Source organism: Falco rusticolus, chromosome 4 (assembly GCF_015220075.1).
Source record: "Falco rusticolus isolate bFalRus1 chromosome 4, bFalRus1.pri, whole genome shotgun sequence".
NCBI lineage: Eukaryota > Metazoa > Chordata > Aves > Falconiformes > Falconidae > Falco > Falco rusticolus.
In genome coordinates, this window is record NC_051190.1 from 51,288,424 (window position 1) to 51,302,692 (window position 14,269).

The window sequence follows — 14,269 nt, forward strand, 5'->3', positions numbered from 1 at the left end:
TGTCTGCTGTGGAGACTGATGGAAAACTTGCATATCTGTTGTGACTTTGGTCCTCTGTGGTCCCCTCAAACCCACTGCGTATTGATCAGGGAATAATCTTACTGATTTTGATGCTTTAAACATCTGTTTGTGTTGCTGGTTAGTGTGCATAAGCAATTGAGAGGAGTCTTTTGTGTTTCCTTTTGAAGGTGGGTGGGTTTTCCCCCCTTATTGTTTAGGGGGAACCTCTGACAAAATAATGAGTCGGGGTTCCTGATGTTATCTTCCTTTCTGATAGCTCCCAGCTGGCAGTGCTTCTTGCAAGAGGTAAAAGTGGGATCTGCAAGTAAAGGAGTAAGTGCCTGAAAAATTTCATGTCTAAGAATATACTTTCCAAGGTGTCTTCTCATGTAAATGTGTTTGGTGTCCCCTCCTGAAGGAAAACGTCTGAAAAAAATACACAGTAAGTCACTGCAAGACCACCACTTCTGGGTTCAGTTTTTTGACTGAGGTTGCAGTCATCAGTGTTTAGAGCCACCTTGTTTACAGCAGGCAGTGTTACCTTGTGACTCGTTTATGGGTGACAAAGAAACCTAAACTTTTACTATCTCCTTATTGCTTTTCATTTTCTGTTTTTGTTGCCTTGTTTGTGTGAAGAGTACGTTCTGTCTCTGGTTATCATTTTCATGAATTATGTCCCTGTGACTTATTGGCTCCTGAAACTGGAACTGAGAGAACCTTAGCTAGGGGGTTATGCTGAAGGCAGTTTTGTTCTAAGTGCCCTAAAGAAGCTGTGAGTTTAAGTAGATGGTATGGGTTGAGAGGTAGATTAGTGAAATTACAAGGGTTTGGGTTGGTGGTTGAGTTTTTTGTTTCGTGTTAAATGATGGCCACAAGCACAGAATTGCTTTATCCTTCTGTTTTACTGGTAGTAGAAGCCATCAATGCTTGCTGCCTTGTTCCGTTGTATGCATTTTTGGGGTGCTTTTATTAATTTTAAATACAGTGTTAAACATGTTGCAGAAAACTTTAAGACTTTTATCCTGTACAAAAAAAGCAAATGTAGCAGTAAAGAGTTTTTTTCCCCCCCATTAAATGAGTTTTAATGGTTATGGTTTTCTGTGTTCAGTGTTGCCAGAATGAAGGCTGTGTAGCTTCAGATAAGATATACAAAAGCTGCTTTTGCATCTTTTATCTTCCTGGAGTAGGCCTCCCATGCAAAACTAAAGCTGTACTACTACAGTGTACTCTGTTTACTGGGAAAAATATCTATCTGTCTTAAGCTGGGCTTAAGCTGGAACCAGTGGCTTTGCTTTTTGAACATATTTAATGTGTATGACGTGTGAAAGTGTTCAAAATCAAAGCTGTCCTGCTAATAGGAATGGGATTATTTAATATGAAGTCTGACACTTGGATTTGCTGTGCTTTTGTTTTCATATTTTTGCAAATCCTCAATCTGTAGTTTAGCAGATATCTGTTTTGCCTGCACCTTTCAATTTACATTTGTTTGATTGCATTATAATTGGCATAGTTGAATTAAAAGCTCAGAATTTTATTCAGACTTGCATAAGGTGGTGGTGCAAAAGGTTGAATGTGCGAAATGATGGGAGATTGAGGGCTGTTAGCTGTGATTTCCAGGATGTGCATGGATGTAGGGTATGATAGTCACTTATTTTTAAACTATACAAAAAATAGTACAAGGTAAATCTTCCGTTAACAGATACAAAAATACACAGCACTGCATGCATTTTGGTAATCATCCTTCTTGGTTTAGCAACCCTCAGGACACTGATAAAAAGGATTTTGGCAAATTTACCAGTAGCGGTTTAAGTATTATCCTGTGCCTCCCTGTGGGAGAATTTTGCCACTTGTAACAAAGGCAAGAGAATGGCATGCTGCCCGCTGAGCTGCAGCACCTGGTAAGCGAGTGCAGAGCCTGGGATGGGTTTTTCAGTAAAGATGCTGGATTAACTGGGGCATCTGAGCGAGTCGCACACTCCGTTTTGCCATCCTCAGATCAGTAATTCCAACAAAAGATTGCTTAAACTGCTCTGGTGAATCCAGCTGCAGCACCCAGAGCTTCCAGTCCAAAAATTATAAAGAATAGTTGCTAGCTGAGAGGAGTGAGAGGGTCTAGAGGTTTTTTAAAAAAGCCTAAGAGCAGAAGTCTTTATCTTCAGCTGGATTCTAGCAGTGATAAAGACCGACTGTTATTGCTGCTTCATCATATCTCTGTGGTAGCTGTTGTGAATTGATAGGAGTTATTAATTGGATAAAACGATCACAATTACCTGCCTTTCCTGGGGGAGGGAAGAGGACTAAGAAAAATGCGGCTTTGGAAATTCAGCTTTCTGTTCTTTATAGGCTCATATTTCTAGATTAGGTTTTATACACAAGGCAGGACACCTGGGGAATCTTACAGGTATCTGTGTCCTTCGAGTTGCGAAGATTTAATTTCTCAGATGCGTGTCCCTGTCCCTCAAGTGCTGAAGGAGCTTGCATCTCGGAGTCAGATACTGTGAAACTGTCATGGAAAAGTCTGTGTCTTTTTCTTAACTTCTGCTGTGTAGATAGTGCTTTGGAAAGTTTAGTGAGGTTGACTGCAGTTTAACGCTGCTGTTTTAAACCTTTGAGGGCTCTGGCTCAATCTTTTAAGTGGCTTGTGAAGAATCCTTTGAGGGAAGAGCAAAGACCTTGTGGCTCATAGCATTATCAAGGTAAATGACTCGGGTAGCTAATATTGCTGCATGTTCTACATCAATGTTGGTTCTACTCTTAGTAGTCTTCTGGCATGGTGAGATTACATCCAGTAAGTGAATCCTGTAATATTAGGAGTAATGAAAACACAGCAGCCTTGGGAGGTTTTTTATATTCCATGCTGTGATTTCCCCTTTTACATATATGCATTTTATTAGAGGTGCCACCTTGGGAAATGCTTAGATTGTCGCAGAGTATTGCAGATGTGGTTGTCTGGATTGGTTTTTCCTCTTCGTATGTGACGTGCTGCGTAGTACCAAATGGATGCTCTGGGGTTGAATGTGTAGCAGTTGATTACAGGAGTCTGTAAAGTTACTGTAGAAAGCTTTGTGTATGTGTAGGCCAGAATTAGTTTGTTCCTTTATTAGGAACTACAAATCAGATTGAAGTAGTTAATCTCTATCTGTAAAACACCACCAGCCATGATGAGCTGATAATGATTCACAGATACGTGTTGTATTTTAAGACTAAAGCTTAAAAAATGTTTGTGCTTGGTGCTTCTCCTGTGCGCACACCCCCGTCCTTCCTGGACACACAGTGATCCTTAAATCTTAAAACTCTGCTCTACAACTGATAAAGTGGGTCTGGGGAATTAGTAGGCCAGTCTACATGTTTTATTATCCACTGTCCCAAGTAAGCGTGTGCTGGGTTTTTTTGTCTTTCAGTATGTTCAAGCAGATGCTCCTACCAATAAAACACTGGCTGGGCTGGTGGTGCAGCTGCTGCAATTCCAGGAAGATGCCTTTGGAAAACATGTCACCAATCCTGCCTTCACAAAGCTTCCTGTGAGTATTGGAGTTAACCCACCGCTATTACAACAGCATACTTCGTTCTTCCTCTAGTGTCTGTGCCACTGGTTTCCTTCCAGGAGACTTGGAGGGAGATCAGCGCTTAGTCCAAGGCTTTCGTTTCTGTGTCCTCTGGAAGGGGTGAAATAGCACGCTTCTCCTTAAAAGCAGATTTTCTATGTAATACAGCTTATTTTCTGTATATTTGGAAATGATTTCCTGAATGTGGTGGAAAGGCTTTAATTTCAACTTAAAATTTACAAGCTTACATAGAATTTTAGTAAAATCTGTTTGGACTGTTGCATCCTAAACTGATGGAATAGCACGTACTTTGCAAAGCAAGCAAGTTTCAATTGGGGTTTTCTGTTGATAAAACTTCAAACCTATAATGCTATATAATACTGAAAAGTGGCTTTACCGTGTTCTTTAATAGTACATAGTTACCTAATTAGTCCAGGATGGTTTTCCATTCACTCGAGATACTGGTATACAGAAACAATATCAACATTTTAAGGGTTGCTTATTTAAAATTGAAACTTGGCACATCTTTAGCGTAGTACCCAAGTGATTGTGTTCAAAGGCCAGTCCCACTGTGCTTGGAACCCCTGCCTACCACCAAATGAATCTTGTCCAAATGAGTGCGAAGTCTAAACCACTGAAAAGAGGGACCAGGGATGCAGCAAATGGGAAGGACAAAGTAGCAGAAGGATTTTGGTTGAGAAGGGCAAGGACTGCAGCATGGTATCGAAGCACCCAGTTGGTCAACTTGGGGCAGGTTTTGTGGGTCAAGACAACTGTCAAAAATGCATGTGTAAGCACTGGGGAAGTCTACGGCAAGGTCTTTGCTTGTCTTTGCCGCACAATGCTTACTGGGAATGTAAGGTCATGCAGTCTAGCGTTCTGTTTAGATGTACGTACCAAGTTCGAAATATTTGTAACTGATTGCAATGTCATAAATGGCAGTTGTTCTGAAAACTATTGAAAGTACCCCGTCTTCTTTGGTCCACCATGTAAAGAATAGTATCTCTTTTGTGGTGATTTTTTCCCCAGATGTTTTGCTTATGCAGCTTCCTTTGTGAGGAGTGTGAATTCACACGCGTTTTCTTCAGAAGAGGAGGTTTCAGCCATAGTTATTGTGTGAATCTCTTGGTGCTTAGGAACACACAGAAGCACCACAAGATGCCATTGAGGTGTCGCTCACCATCTCTTCCATTCTGATCGCCTGCTGCCTTGGTGGTTGTGAGAACTCTAGGGACAGAGGGAACATGGCAGTGCTTTATTTTGGTATGGCAGTGTAGACTGTAAAAATACCGATATTCAACAAGTTGATAAAACCATTTGAGTGCTCTCAAGTCTTAAATCAATTTGTCTTATCTTCAGAGTGAGTAATAAAGATTTTAGTGGCATTGTAAATATGTTGTTCCTGTGTTCCACTATGCTTGCTACTGGTTCAGGCTGCAATGGAGGCTTTGTTATTCTACCATAGCACTTCGAAGGTGTGCAGAATGCTTCTGTTTTACAGGACTGTGTCTGACTTGGGAGGGCGAAGGGACATTTTAAGTGACATTGCTGATCTCCAAAAATTTATTGAAAAGCTATTGCAGACTTCCACTGAAAAGAAACGGAATGAAACTAAAAGAGGTTAAAAGTCCGTGGCTGTCTTAGCAACTGGCTGTTCATTATTACCATGTTCCTGGTGAGGGAGGATCTGAAGCTGAAGAGGAGGAGGTCACGCTTGTCTAAAAGAAACAACCCCAAGTCATCAAAACTTTGAGTGCTATGTACCTGTGGATGACTGCAGAAGTCTTCAATGTGTGACTTGCTCGCAACACCATCGCTAAAGGCTGGCGTTTATAGTCACTTGTGTGATGCTGTTCCCCTTATCGGTGCAGCCTGTCTGAGGTTAAGTGTTGTTCTTGGGAATTGCAGTTGTTGGCAAAGCACAAGGACGTGGCTCGCCAGGATCACTTGCTGGTGAGAACATGTCAAACCAAGGTTGTTACTCCAGTTCACACGAGAGTCTTGGCGCTTATTTTCCAAGTACCAGCCAGTGTCCCTCACACTTGTTCCCTGAGGTGTCTGTTCTGCAGTGCTGGAGCAGTCGGAGGCAAAGGGAAGCTGGTCTCTTCCATCAGTATTGGAGTTCACAGAGGTTTACCTGGACTGCATCTACATCTCTGCAGACTGCATCTTCTGAAATGAAATCCAAATGTTTTGCTTGGTGCTTTGAGTGGATGAAATAGACCCTGATCTATTTGAGAGAAGGTTGATAATTCTGTGTTTAAGCTCTTGTCCTTGGCAGGGATGCCGGACAGTACAGAGTGTGAATAGACCTAGAGTAAATGAAGGTTTGTTAGTTTGACTTCTGTGCGTGTCTTCTCATTATTGCATTTAAATGCATGTTGTCTAACCTTACTGATGCTTAAAAAAGCTGATTAATTCTCTTAAAGGCAGTTTTGCATGTTTCAAATAAAGGCTGTACTAAGTTAATAACCCTTAAGATGGCAAATCGTAAGGCCAGTTGGTCTTAATTGCCTTTTTATGATGGATTTGGAGTAAAAATATTGAAGGGAGTCTGGTTTATTGACAGCTGCTTGTCTTCTGCTGAACAGGTTTTGTCCAATTGTTAAGTTATTTGCTTTTATGCTAATAGAAATTACCACAGTTTAACGGGAGTGTCTTGCTAGAGTCTGCTGACACTTCAAAAAAACTGACACGTCTATGAAAAAGATTTGTATAGTTTTTAGTGGTTAAATACTGGCTGAACTTCTTGGGTGTGGTAGTAATATCCTAAGTTGCCTGAGTTGCTGCAGTTGCTTGTGCTGCTGGGGCCTCCTGCATCACTGAGCCCTGTGCCAGGCTGCAGGGCTGCCTTCCAGAACTGCCCTGGGAGCGCAGAAAGCTCTGGCCCTGTCATGGAAAGATGTAATGTGGGTTAACGTTGGGTACAGCAGTGGGACCAACAGTTTCCCAAAATGCAGGTGAGGTGAGCTTTGCTGCGGTGATTGTGTCTTGTGTGATTAAGTTGTGCGATATGTCTGGCGTGTCAGCAAAAAGGGAAAGGTCGATTCTGGATGACCTTATGTGTGTAGGACAGCTGAAGATAAGTAACAGCAACTTCCATGCTAGTGCTGCAGAAACGCTCCTTACTGTGGGTCTTCTGTTTTTGTATTGAGGTTTATTTTTCTTTTTAGAGCAGCCAGCGTTTGCTTGCGTGGTTGTAAACCAACACTTGTATTCTTGGAGCCAAGTCTTATGGCAATAAAATAATTTCATGTGTTAAAACATTTTGGTTTCGTTCAAGCTTCTGATCAGAGACTGCTTCATCTGCAGAGGACTTCAGTTTGCTAAGAATAGTACTGAAAAGCATGTGGCTCATAAACTGGCAAGTACCCGTATGGCAGCTTTGAGCTCTCTTTATTACTTTCTGTGCGCAGTAGGGCTCTAAACAGATGGTAGACCAGGAGCAGTTCTGTTCTTGTTGAATGCTTGTGAAGGATCTTTTTTTATGTTGTTCTTGGACACTGGTGTATTCGATATCTCACAGAACTGCTTTGTTTTCCATTAGCAGCTCTGGAGCCAAGGAAGGCAATGTTTCATTTAGATCCCATGCTACCATTTTTGCCTGGCTGCAAAATGAATTTAAAATGATTGTCAGCAGTGATAAGGCTGTCTGTAATTTGGTGTTCATTCTGTGTTAGGAAATGCTCCTGAGGTGTAATATAATGGACTTGAAAGAAAATTACCTGCTCTGATCTAAAAAATGAGGTAGAAGCTAGATTGGAAACATTTCCGATGTAGAAAAACTCTAGGAATCCTGTTGTCTTTGCAGTGGCTCCACCTTTGTGCTTTCTCTAGTTCCAGCAGGAGGCAGCTAGCAGAAAACTGCTGGTACCGGGAACCTGTCTGTTAGAGAGCTCCCCAAATTCTGCTTTGTGACTTGTAAAAGTTTTCTATTTTTACTGAGAAACACAAAACTGACCGATCTTGGGCTGGATGTTTAGCATGCGCATGGGGAGATAGGTTTCATTTCCTATTCCAGTAAGTGGTTGGGCATCTTGCAGCGCATGGAGCAACATGGCAAGGGGTCAGCTCAGAGTGCCCCTCCGCACAGCCATGCACTGTGGGGCTGGGGGTGTGGGGCTGTGTTCCTGTAGGGGGGCTTCCTCCCTGGGGCTTCGGGGCAGAATACACGGATCTGTTGTGGAAGCCTAGCTAGGTGCTGGACCTGCCTCTTTTTGTCATTTCAGTGTATTGTTAGAACAGCGTGCTTTTAAAAAGGCTTCTTGGGGTAAACAGGTCTGTTTCCCAGACTTCAGATCTATTTGAAGTCCTTCTGACCCTGTATAAAAGCTGCCGCAAACAGTTTGGCACTGCAGTCAATAGAAGTGTTCCAGGGTAGTCTGACTTGAGTGCATGTTTGTAAATGAATTTTTACATTTTGTAAGAACTGAAGGAGAAAGGTGGGGGAAAAAAATACCGCTTTTTGGTGGATCAGTTTATTAGTTACATTGGAAACCAGTCTGTAACTGTAAAGAGGAGGCCTGGTGGACAGAAACAGTTTGTATTTGCTCTGTTATCCTACGTTGCTTTCCGTATCCCTGGTTAGTTCACCAGTGCTGTTGCAAATTTTTCTCCCTCCTGTTCCCGATGCTGTGTGGAGAGCCTCCAGCGTCCTGTGTGTCCGTACTCACGAGCCGTGCCTGAAGTAGCTCCTGGTGGTGCCTTTCCCTGGTCCTGGCTTCAGCTGTGCTGTCTGGCTGCCTGCTGTTTTGGGGGTGACTTTGACAGTAGCTTGCTTTAACCGAGCACATGCAAACATCCTAACCAGAGGTATTAGTCAAACAGCAAAGATAATTCAAAACTGTAGTTTATCAGAAGAATGTACCTTTCTGTGTAGGGAGCGGTCTTGCTTTTTTAGTAACCTTTTAGAGAAGGGACTTGGTGGGACTCGGTAGAGCTTTTCAGTCTCCTCGTGCTCCTAGTTGAATTTCAGTTCTTGAATCCGGAGTACCTGTTTACAAACATGTGACTCAGCTGTAGTCTATAACATGGATAGTGAAGAAATGAGTTGGATTTAGTATTTCAGGGCAGATCTACACGGTGACCTTTTCAGACCTTGAACAATCAGCTTGCCGTTGCAGTGGGCGAGGGATGTGAATGGAGAGCTTTAGGAGCCATAGTGAGCGTAGAGCCTGGGTTTTAGGTTTGCATTTCTAATGATTTGTTTTGGTCTACTTTATACAGATGAAGAGCCTCTTAACTGACAGCTATGATTGTAGGTTTTATTTACTGTGAAATGGGTGTTCAGACAGTAGTTTGGATTTCTGTTTTACAGCTATGCAAGGAGGTTTTTTGCAAGCGGTGTGCATAAAGAAGGACTTGGAGTTTTCAGATGTATCAGGTTGTTCTTGCAAACACAAAGAATTCTACTTAAACCAAATGCATTTAATCTTCTTGAAACATCCTTAAAGGAGAGTGTAAAACTCCAAAGTAATAAATCTGAAACTTATATGCATTTGGTAATTTAGATGTTTAAAACTTAGTGAACAAGAATGTATTTGTTTAATTACACAGAAGTCAATGTCACTGTTTTCGCTTCTGTTTTGGGTTCCAGGCAAAGTGCTTCATGGATTTCAAAGCTGGAGGTACATTATGTCACATTCTTGGTGCTGCTTACAAATATAAGAATGAACAGGGCTGGTAAGTTTTTATTTTTTATTTATACACCTTTTGCATGAAATCAAGCACATGAAATGCCTATGCAAACTACTTAAAAGTTTTAATACTTTCTGGAGAATTGGGTAGGCAAGGGAGTCGGAGATGGGAAGAGGCAATTTTTTTTTCCTGTTTTGCTGATGGTAGCTTTTTAAAGACACCCCCCCCCCACTTCTTTATTTAAAGATAAGTTCTTTAAGTGTAAGGTCCTGAGCCTGTAGGCTGGGAGTTAATTACAAGCTTGAGGCTTCTTTTTTGCTGTTTACTTGCTGTATGCCTGAGTAAATTAACTGGTAACTTAGAATCGCTGTTCCTCACCTATAAGGTGTAAATCTTTGCTACTGTAGTGAGTATAGAGTTCAGTTAGTTGGGGAAACATGAAGCATTATATAGATAGTAATAAATGCTCAGTTTTCCATTGCTTATCACCTCCATAAATGGGGAGCACAAGTAGTTAGAAACGCTGCTCGTGGAGCTATAGACTCTAGTATTAAAACTATTCACATGACATCGCAGTATTATTTTGACCTGTGTGTTTCTAAGTTATAATCCTCTTTCCAAGCAGCGGTAGCATGAATTACTACATTTGAGAACTTTGTAACAAATCTGAGGATGAAAAGCCAATAAGTAAAAGTAAGCAAAGATTGTTCTTGTACGTGAATTTAAATAGTTTCTGCGCTGATGTTGTGCAGACCTGTAACAGAATCCCTGGAACTGATTGTATTTCTCTTATCCTCAAGAGCAAGTTAAAAGGCAAAAATAAATTGATTTGGTACGGTTGGCTGTTTTTAGGAGTTGTTTGTACTCGTATCAGCTAAATTGATACCTGAGGTGGGTGCATCGGAAAGCTGGTATGAGTAAGCTGCTGTCAGGTTTTTTTCCTACTCCAATATTGCCAGCACCTAGGACGTGACACATGGTTACAGTGTTGTGTGTGGTGTATATTTCAGGAGTGTCTTGCTACCTCTTTGCTTTAAGATAAAGGAGTTAAATGGCTCCTACTTAATGAATACTTAAATGTTCCATTTTTTCCAAACGAATTTAGTTTTCAGTCGTTGAAATTTGTCAGCAAAACACAGATATGTGGTGATCGCCTCCTCTCTTCTCACTCTCTTGCCGATTCCTCAAAACTAGTGTGGGTAGTGTCTTGTGTTTGTGCATGTGGGGTGTAGAGGGAAGTAATACTTGAATTTAACTCTAAGGATCAGACTTAGAGCTTGGAATGTATCCTTCACTGACTCAACCAAATAATATGTGGTGTTTTGCCTGAACTATGATTTTGTAAAAAATTTATTTTAATGGTATGCATTGTCGCTCTTGCTTAACCTGTTTGTGAATGATCTGTCTTATAGGAGAAGTACCTTTCCTCGTCATAATAGGTATGTCTGAAAAATGCACTTATCCAGTGCAGCTGGACATACCTTGTCTATCACTGCAATTCAAGTAGTTGTTTGCTAAAACCTGTCAGAGGGTATCAATTAAATAAAGGATAGGAAAAATTTAGTACTGCTGTTATACCTAAATGGGCAACTGAGAAAAGTGCTATTTCTTAATGTGTTGACATGCTTCTCTTTTAAAGTATGGATTTCAAAAGCAGGCAGGAATTTGGGGACGTATATATAGCATTAAATGAATACGTAATGCAGACTTCAGGCAACCAAATGTAAAAAGTTTTGGTCTAACTTCAATGCCTGAAGTGTCTTTGTTTCATAGGTGCTGAAGACTTTATTAGGTCTCTAGGTTAGTCTGTGTTTATTTGGCGATTATCTTTCTGCACCTCCTTGAAACTATTGCATCCGAGAAGGATGCATTTTGCATACAGACTATGAAGCTGTCCCTGGCTGCATAGTGGAGCAGTTGCTTGATCTTGGCTCTTAAAATCCTATTATAATACTTCATTAAATTGTGTTGTGCAGTGAACTGACAGACTTCTTGATGACTGGCCCTACTTCTGGAAGTCAGTGTAAACTTTTCAACACGCACAACGCTATTTAAAGCGGTCATAAACTTATTTTAAAATTAAAAAGACTATTCTAATAAATATTCCAGGGTATTATCTTTGACATGTTTACCATGCCCTTAGTGTGAAGGGAAGAGACTGTGATACTGCTTTAGCATAGAAGCTGTCATTCATGAGCAGTCAATATTTCTGGTGCTGCCCAGCACTGCAGCATATTTACCAGCACCACCTGCATGGGCAGCTTCTTTCTGAGTGCTGGAGAGCCTCAAGTGACGGAGAACATGGTGGTCTCAGCTGAAGTGTCCTTGTTCAGTAGTGTAATATTGATGTGATGTCATCCTTGTGTCGTAATGGGTTTTGTGACTAAAAATCAATCTTGCTTTGGTTTACCTTCATCGTATGTTTATAAACTTTAAAAAGTGATTTGACGTGTTACTGGAGGCAAGCATGTGTTTAAAAGAAACTGTCATTAGATTTGGGCACTGGAATAAATTCTTGTCTTTTAAGTTGGGGTGTTAAAGCATTATCAGTCACTGCATGGTAATTATGTGCATGGCCTTTTCACTGTGTTCAGTGTACAGGGTATTTTTTTATTTTATGCACTGAAATTCCTCCTGCCAGTATTGCCACTCCTGGACACCAACTCAACGCTCCGGTTAAGAACATTTTCAGACTCCAGCAACAGCTTTTTTTTCAAAACTTGGGAGGTACAGAAGTACACCAGGCAGTGTTTTACATCTAAAAGTCAACTACCTGATTATCTAAACATACCATTGTGCTTTGGAAAAGGCTGAATTGTTAAGGGTCAGGGCAAAATGTTTGAGAGGCTCCTGCAGCACTACTTACCCTGGCTAGTGGGGATGAGCCTGCGTGGTGGTGCCAGTGCTGACCCTGGCGAGGGACTGGCTTTAGTGCTGCTCTTGTCCCACCTCTCAGGTTCTTGGGGGTCACCATTCAAATTCTTCATCTGAGTTGATTCATCTGTGACTTCTGAATATGTGTATGGCTCAGGCGGATAGGGCAGAATGCCTCTGGGAGGCTCTTGTGGTTCTTCCCAGTAGAAGGTCAGATTTTGTGTTATGCCCCCCATTTCTGATACTCTTAAATCTACATTGTTATTTCAAGACTTTTGCTTGCTTTGTCAATGCAGTAGCACACTTTAAAGTACCAGAGTCCAATAAAGATGATCATGAAATGCTTACATGGATTATTGACTACCTGTGTGCTGTGTGGGGTGGCTTGTTAGCAAATAGATGACTAATTTAGAAAATAGCAGGCAGACGGCTTGCTGTGTTTTTCCTGGATTAGAGTCTGGGACTGGTGGATGGGTGCAACTAGAAGTAAGAGATGCCAGAGCTTGTTCATGAGTTTTCTCATCTAGTTGTTGAAATCCATTTGATTATGTTTCTGTTTAATTATCCTTTGTGACTGTAGTGGAATGCACAGCCCTGCTAGAGGGTTTTGTTGGACAATGTCAACCTTCATTTTTCCTAAACATTTCACAAATCAGTTGCATTTTGTTGATTTAGTTCATGGTGATTTTTCTTGCTTGTGAGGGCTGCCAAGTGAAGCAAAAATATTTGTGATTGTGCTTTAAGTGTTCTTGTGTAGCTACCATGATATACTGTTTTTCTTGTGGAACGTGAAAGATTCTTGAGTACTGAGTGGAGGAGAGTTGAATTTAATATTTTTGAATAATTTTCCTTAACAGGCGGAGGTTTGACCTGCAGAATCCATCCCGAATGGATCGAAACGTGGAGATGTTCATGAACATCGAGAAAACACTAGTGCAGGCAAGAAACTCATGTACAGGACTGTGTTCGCTTGCTTGGGAAAGGGATTCGCTAGCCTTTCACGTACCTAAGCTGTGACCCAGTGAAGAGTTATGTCCAGGACTTCTGTAGGAGTGTTAGATTCTTCCCTCCCTCTTCCACCCATTTTAGTCACAAGTCCGATTATTACTTTAAAACTTCAGAATGTTTTCACTGATGTTCTGTGGATATGGACAGGGTGAAAAAAACCTCTTTGTAAGGTAGGAGAAGGCATTCCGAGTGACTCTGTCATGTTGTGAAAGTGTCACACTTAGGACTGAGTAACCGTTCTGTACATACCCATGCAATTGCTGACGTTTTTGAGACCTTCAGCCTGATAACGGTTTGACTTTTTTTCAGGTTAGGGTACACTTCAGACTGTCTTGCTTGTTTTATCGAACAGGTTGTTACCATAAGACAGCAGATAACAGCTGTGTGGAGACTAATTTGAAGTTAAATTTTTTAAACTGCTGTGTATGACAGAATTTTTTAATCCCCCCCCCCAAAAAAAAAATATATAGTATATAATATAGTCAAGATGTGACTTTCAGGAGCTTATTAAAAGTGGAGGTAGGAGGAAGGACAGCAAAAATAAACAGTACTCTTATTATACTAAAATTTCTGTTATTGCATGGTGGTTTCAGTATGTAATAGAGTACCTGTTAGAATTCAAAATGAAACGAGTGTGTACCTGTCAGTACTGTAGAAATGTGTGAATCTGCATGTCAGTGTAACAGGACAGATTCAGATCCAGAGGCTGACACGCAGGGAACTTCAGTTCCCTTTCAAGTGAAGTGTTCCAGAGCCTATCAAAAAATCTTTGAAATCAAAGACCGGGTTTCCATTAAAGATGTGAAAGCAGGAATGTGGGAACAGCTGCATTGGGTTGCGTTCCCTTTATCTGTGATAACAGCAGATCTGCAGAGACCAGAAGGAAACCCTGGGTGAGACTCCGGCGGGGAGGTGTGCCGAGGAAGTACTGCAGTGGCAGGGGTCTCTGGAGCTAGGGTCAGTGTGCCATGGCACAAGCTGCCACGTGTTCCTCTTGAGCTCTCTCAAGCATTGCTGATCTTAATGGGATTTTTTGATTTATGTCACAGGTGGCCTACTAATTTCTTATTTAACTTCCTATTCTCTCCACTAGAACAATTGTCTGAGCAGACCAACCATCTACCTCATTCCAGATATAGAATTGAAGTTGGCTAATAAATTGAAGGATATTGTCAAACGTCACCAGGTAATTGTTAAATAGCATA

At 41.2% G+C, this 14,269-nt stretch overlaps 1 protein-coding gene across 1 annotated transcript in view; it reads left to right on the forward strand.

Moving 5' to 3' along the window:
• The window catches only part of SMARCC1 (SWI/SNF related, matrix associated, actin dependent regulator of chromatin subfamily c member 1), a 90,635-nt gene that overhangs the window by 4,497 nt on the left and 71,869 nt on the right, over nucleotides 1-14,269 (forward strand). Inside the window, exons 2-5 of the mRNA XM_037384268.1 lie at nucleotides 3,402-3,521; nucleotides 9,142-9,227; nucleotides 12,914-12,995; nucleotides 14,158-14,250. Of these exons, the coding sequence (XP_037240165.1) occupies nucleotides 3,402-3,521; nucleotides 9,142-9,227; nucleotides 12,914-12,995; nucleotides 14,158-14,250 (381 nt within the window). The remainder of the gene's footprint in view (nucleotides 1-3,401; nucleotides 3,522-9,141; nucleotides 9,228-12,913; nucleotides 12,996-14,157; nucleotides 14,251-14,269) is intronic.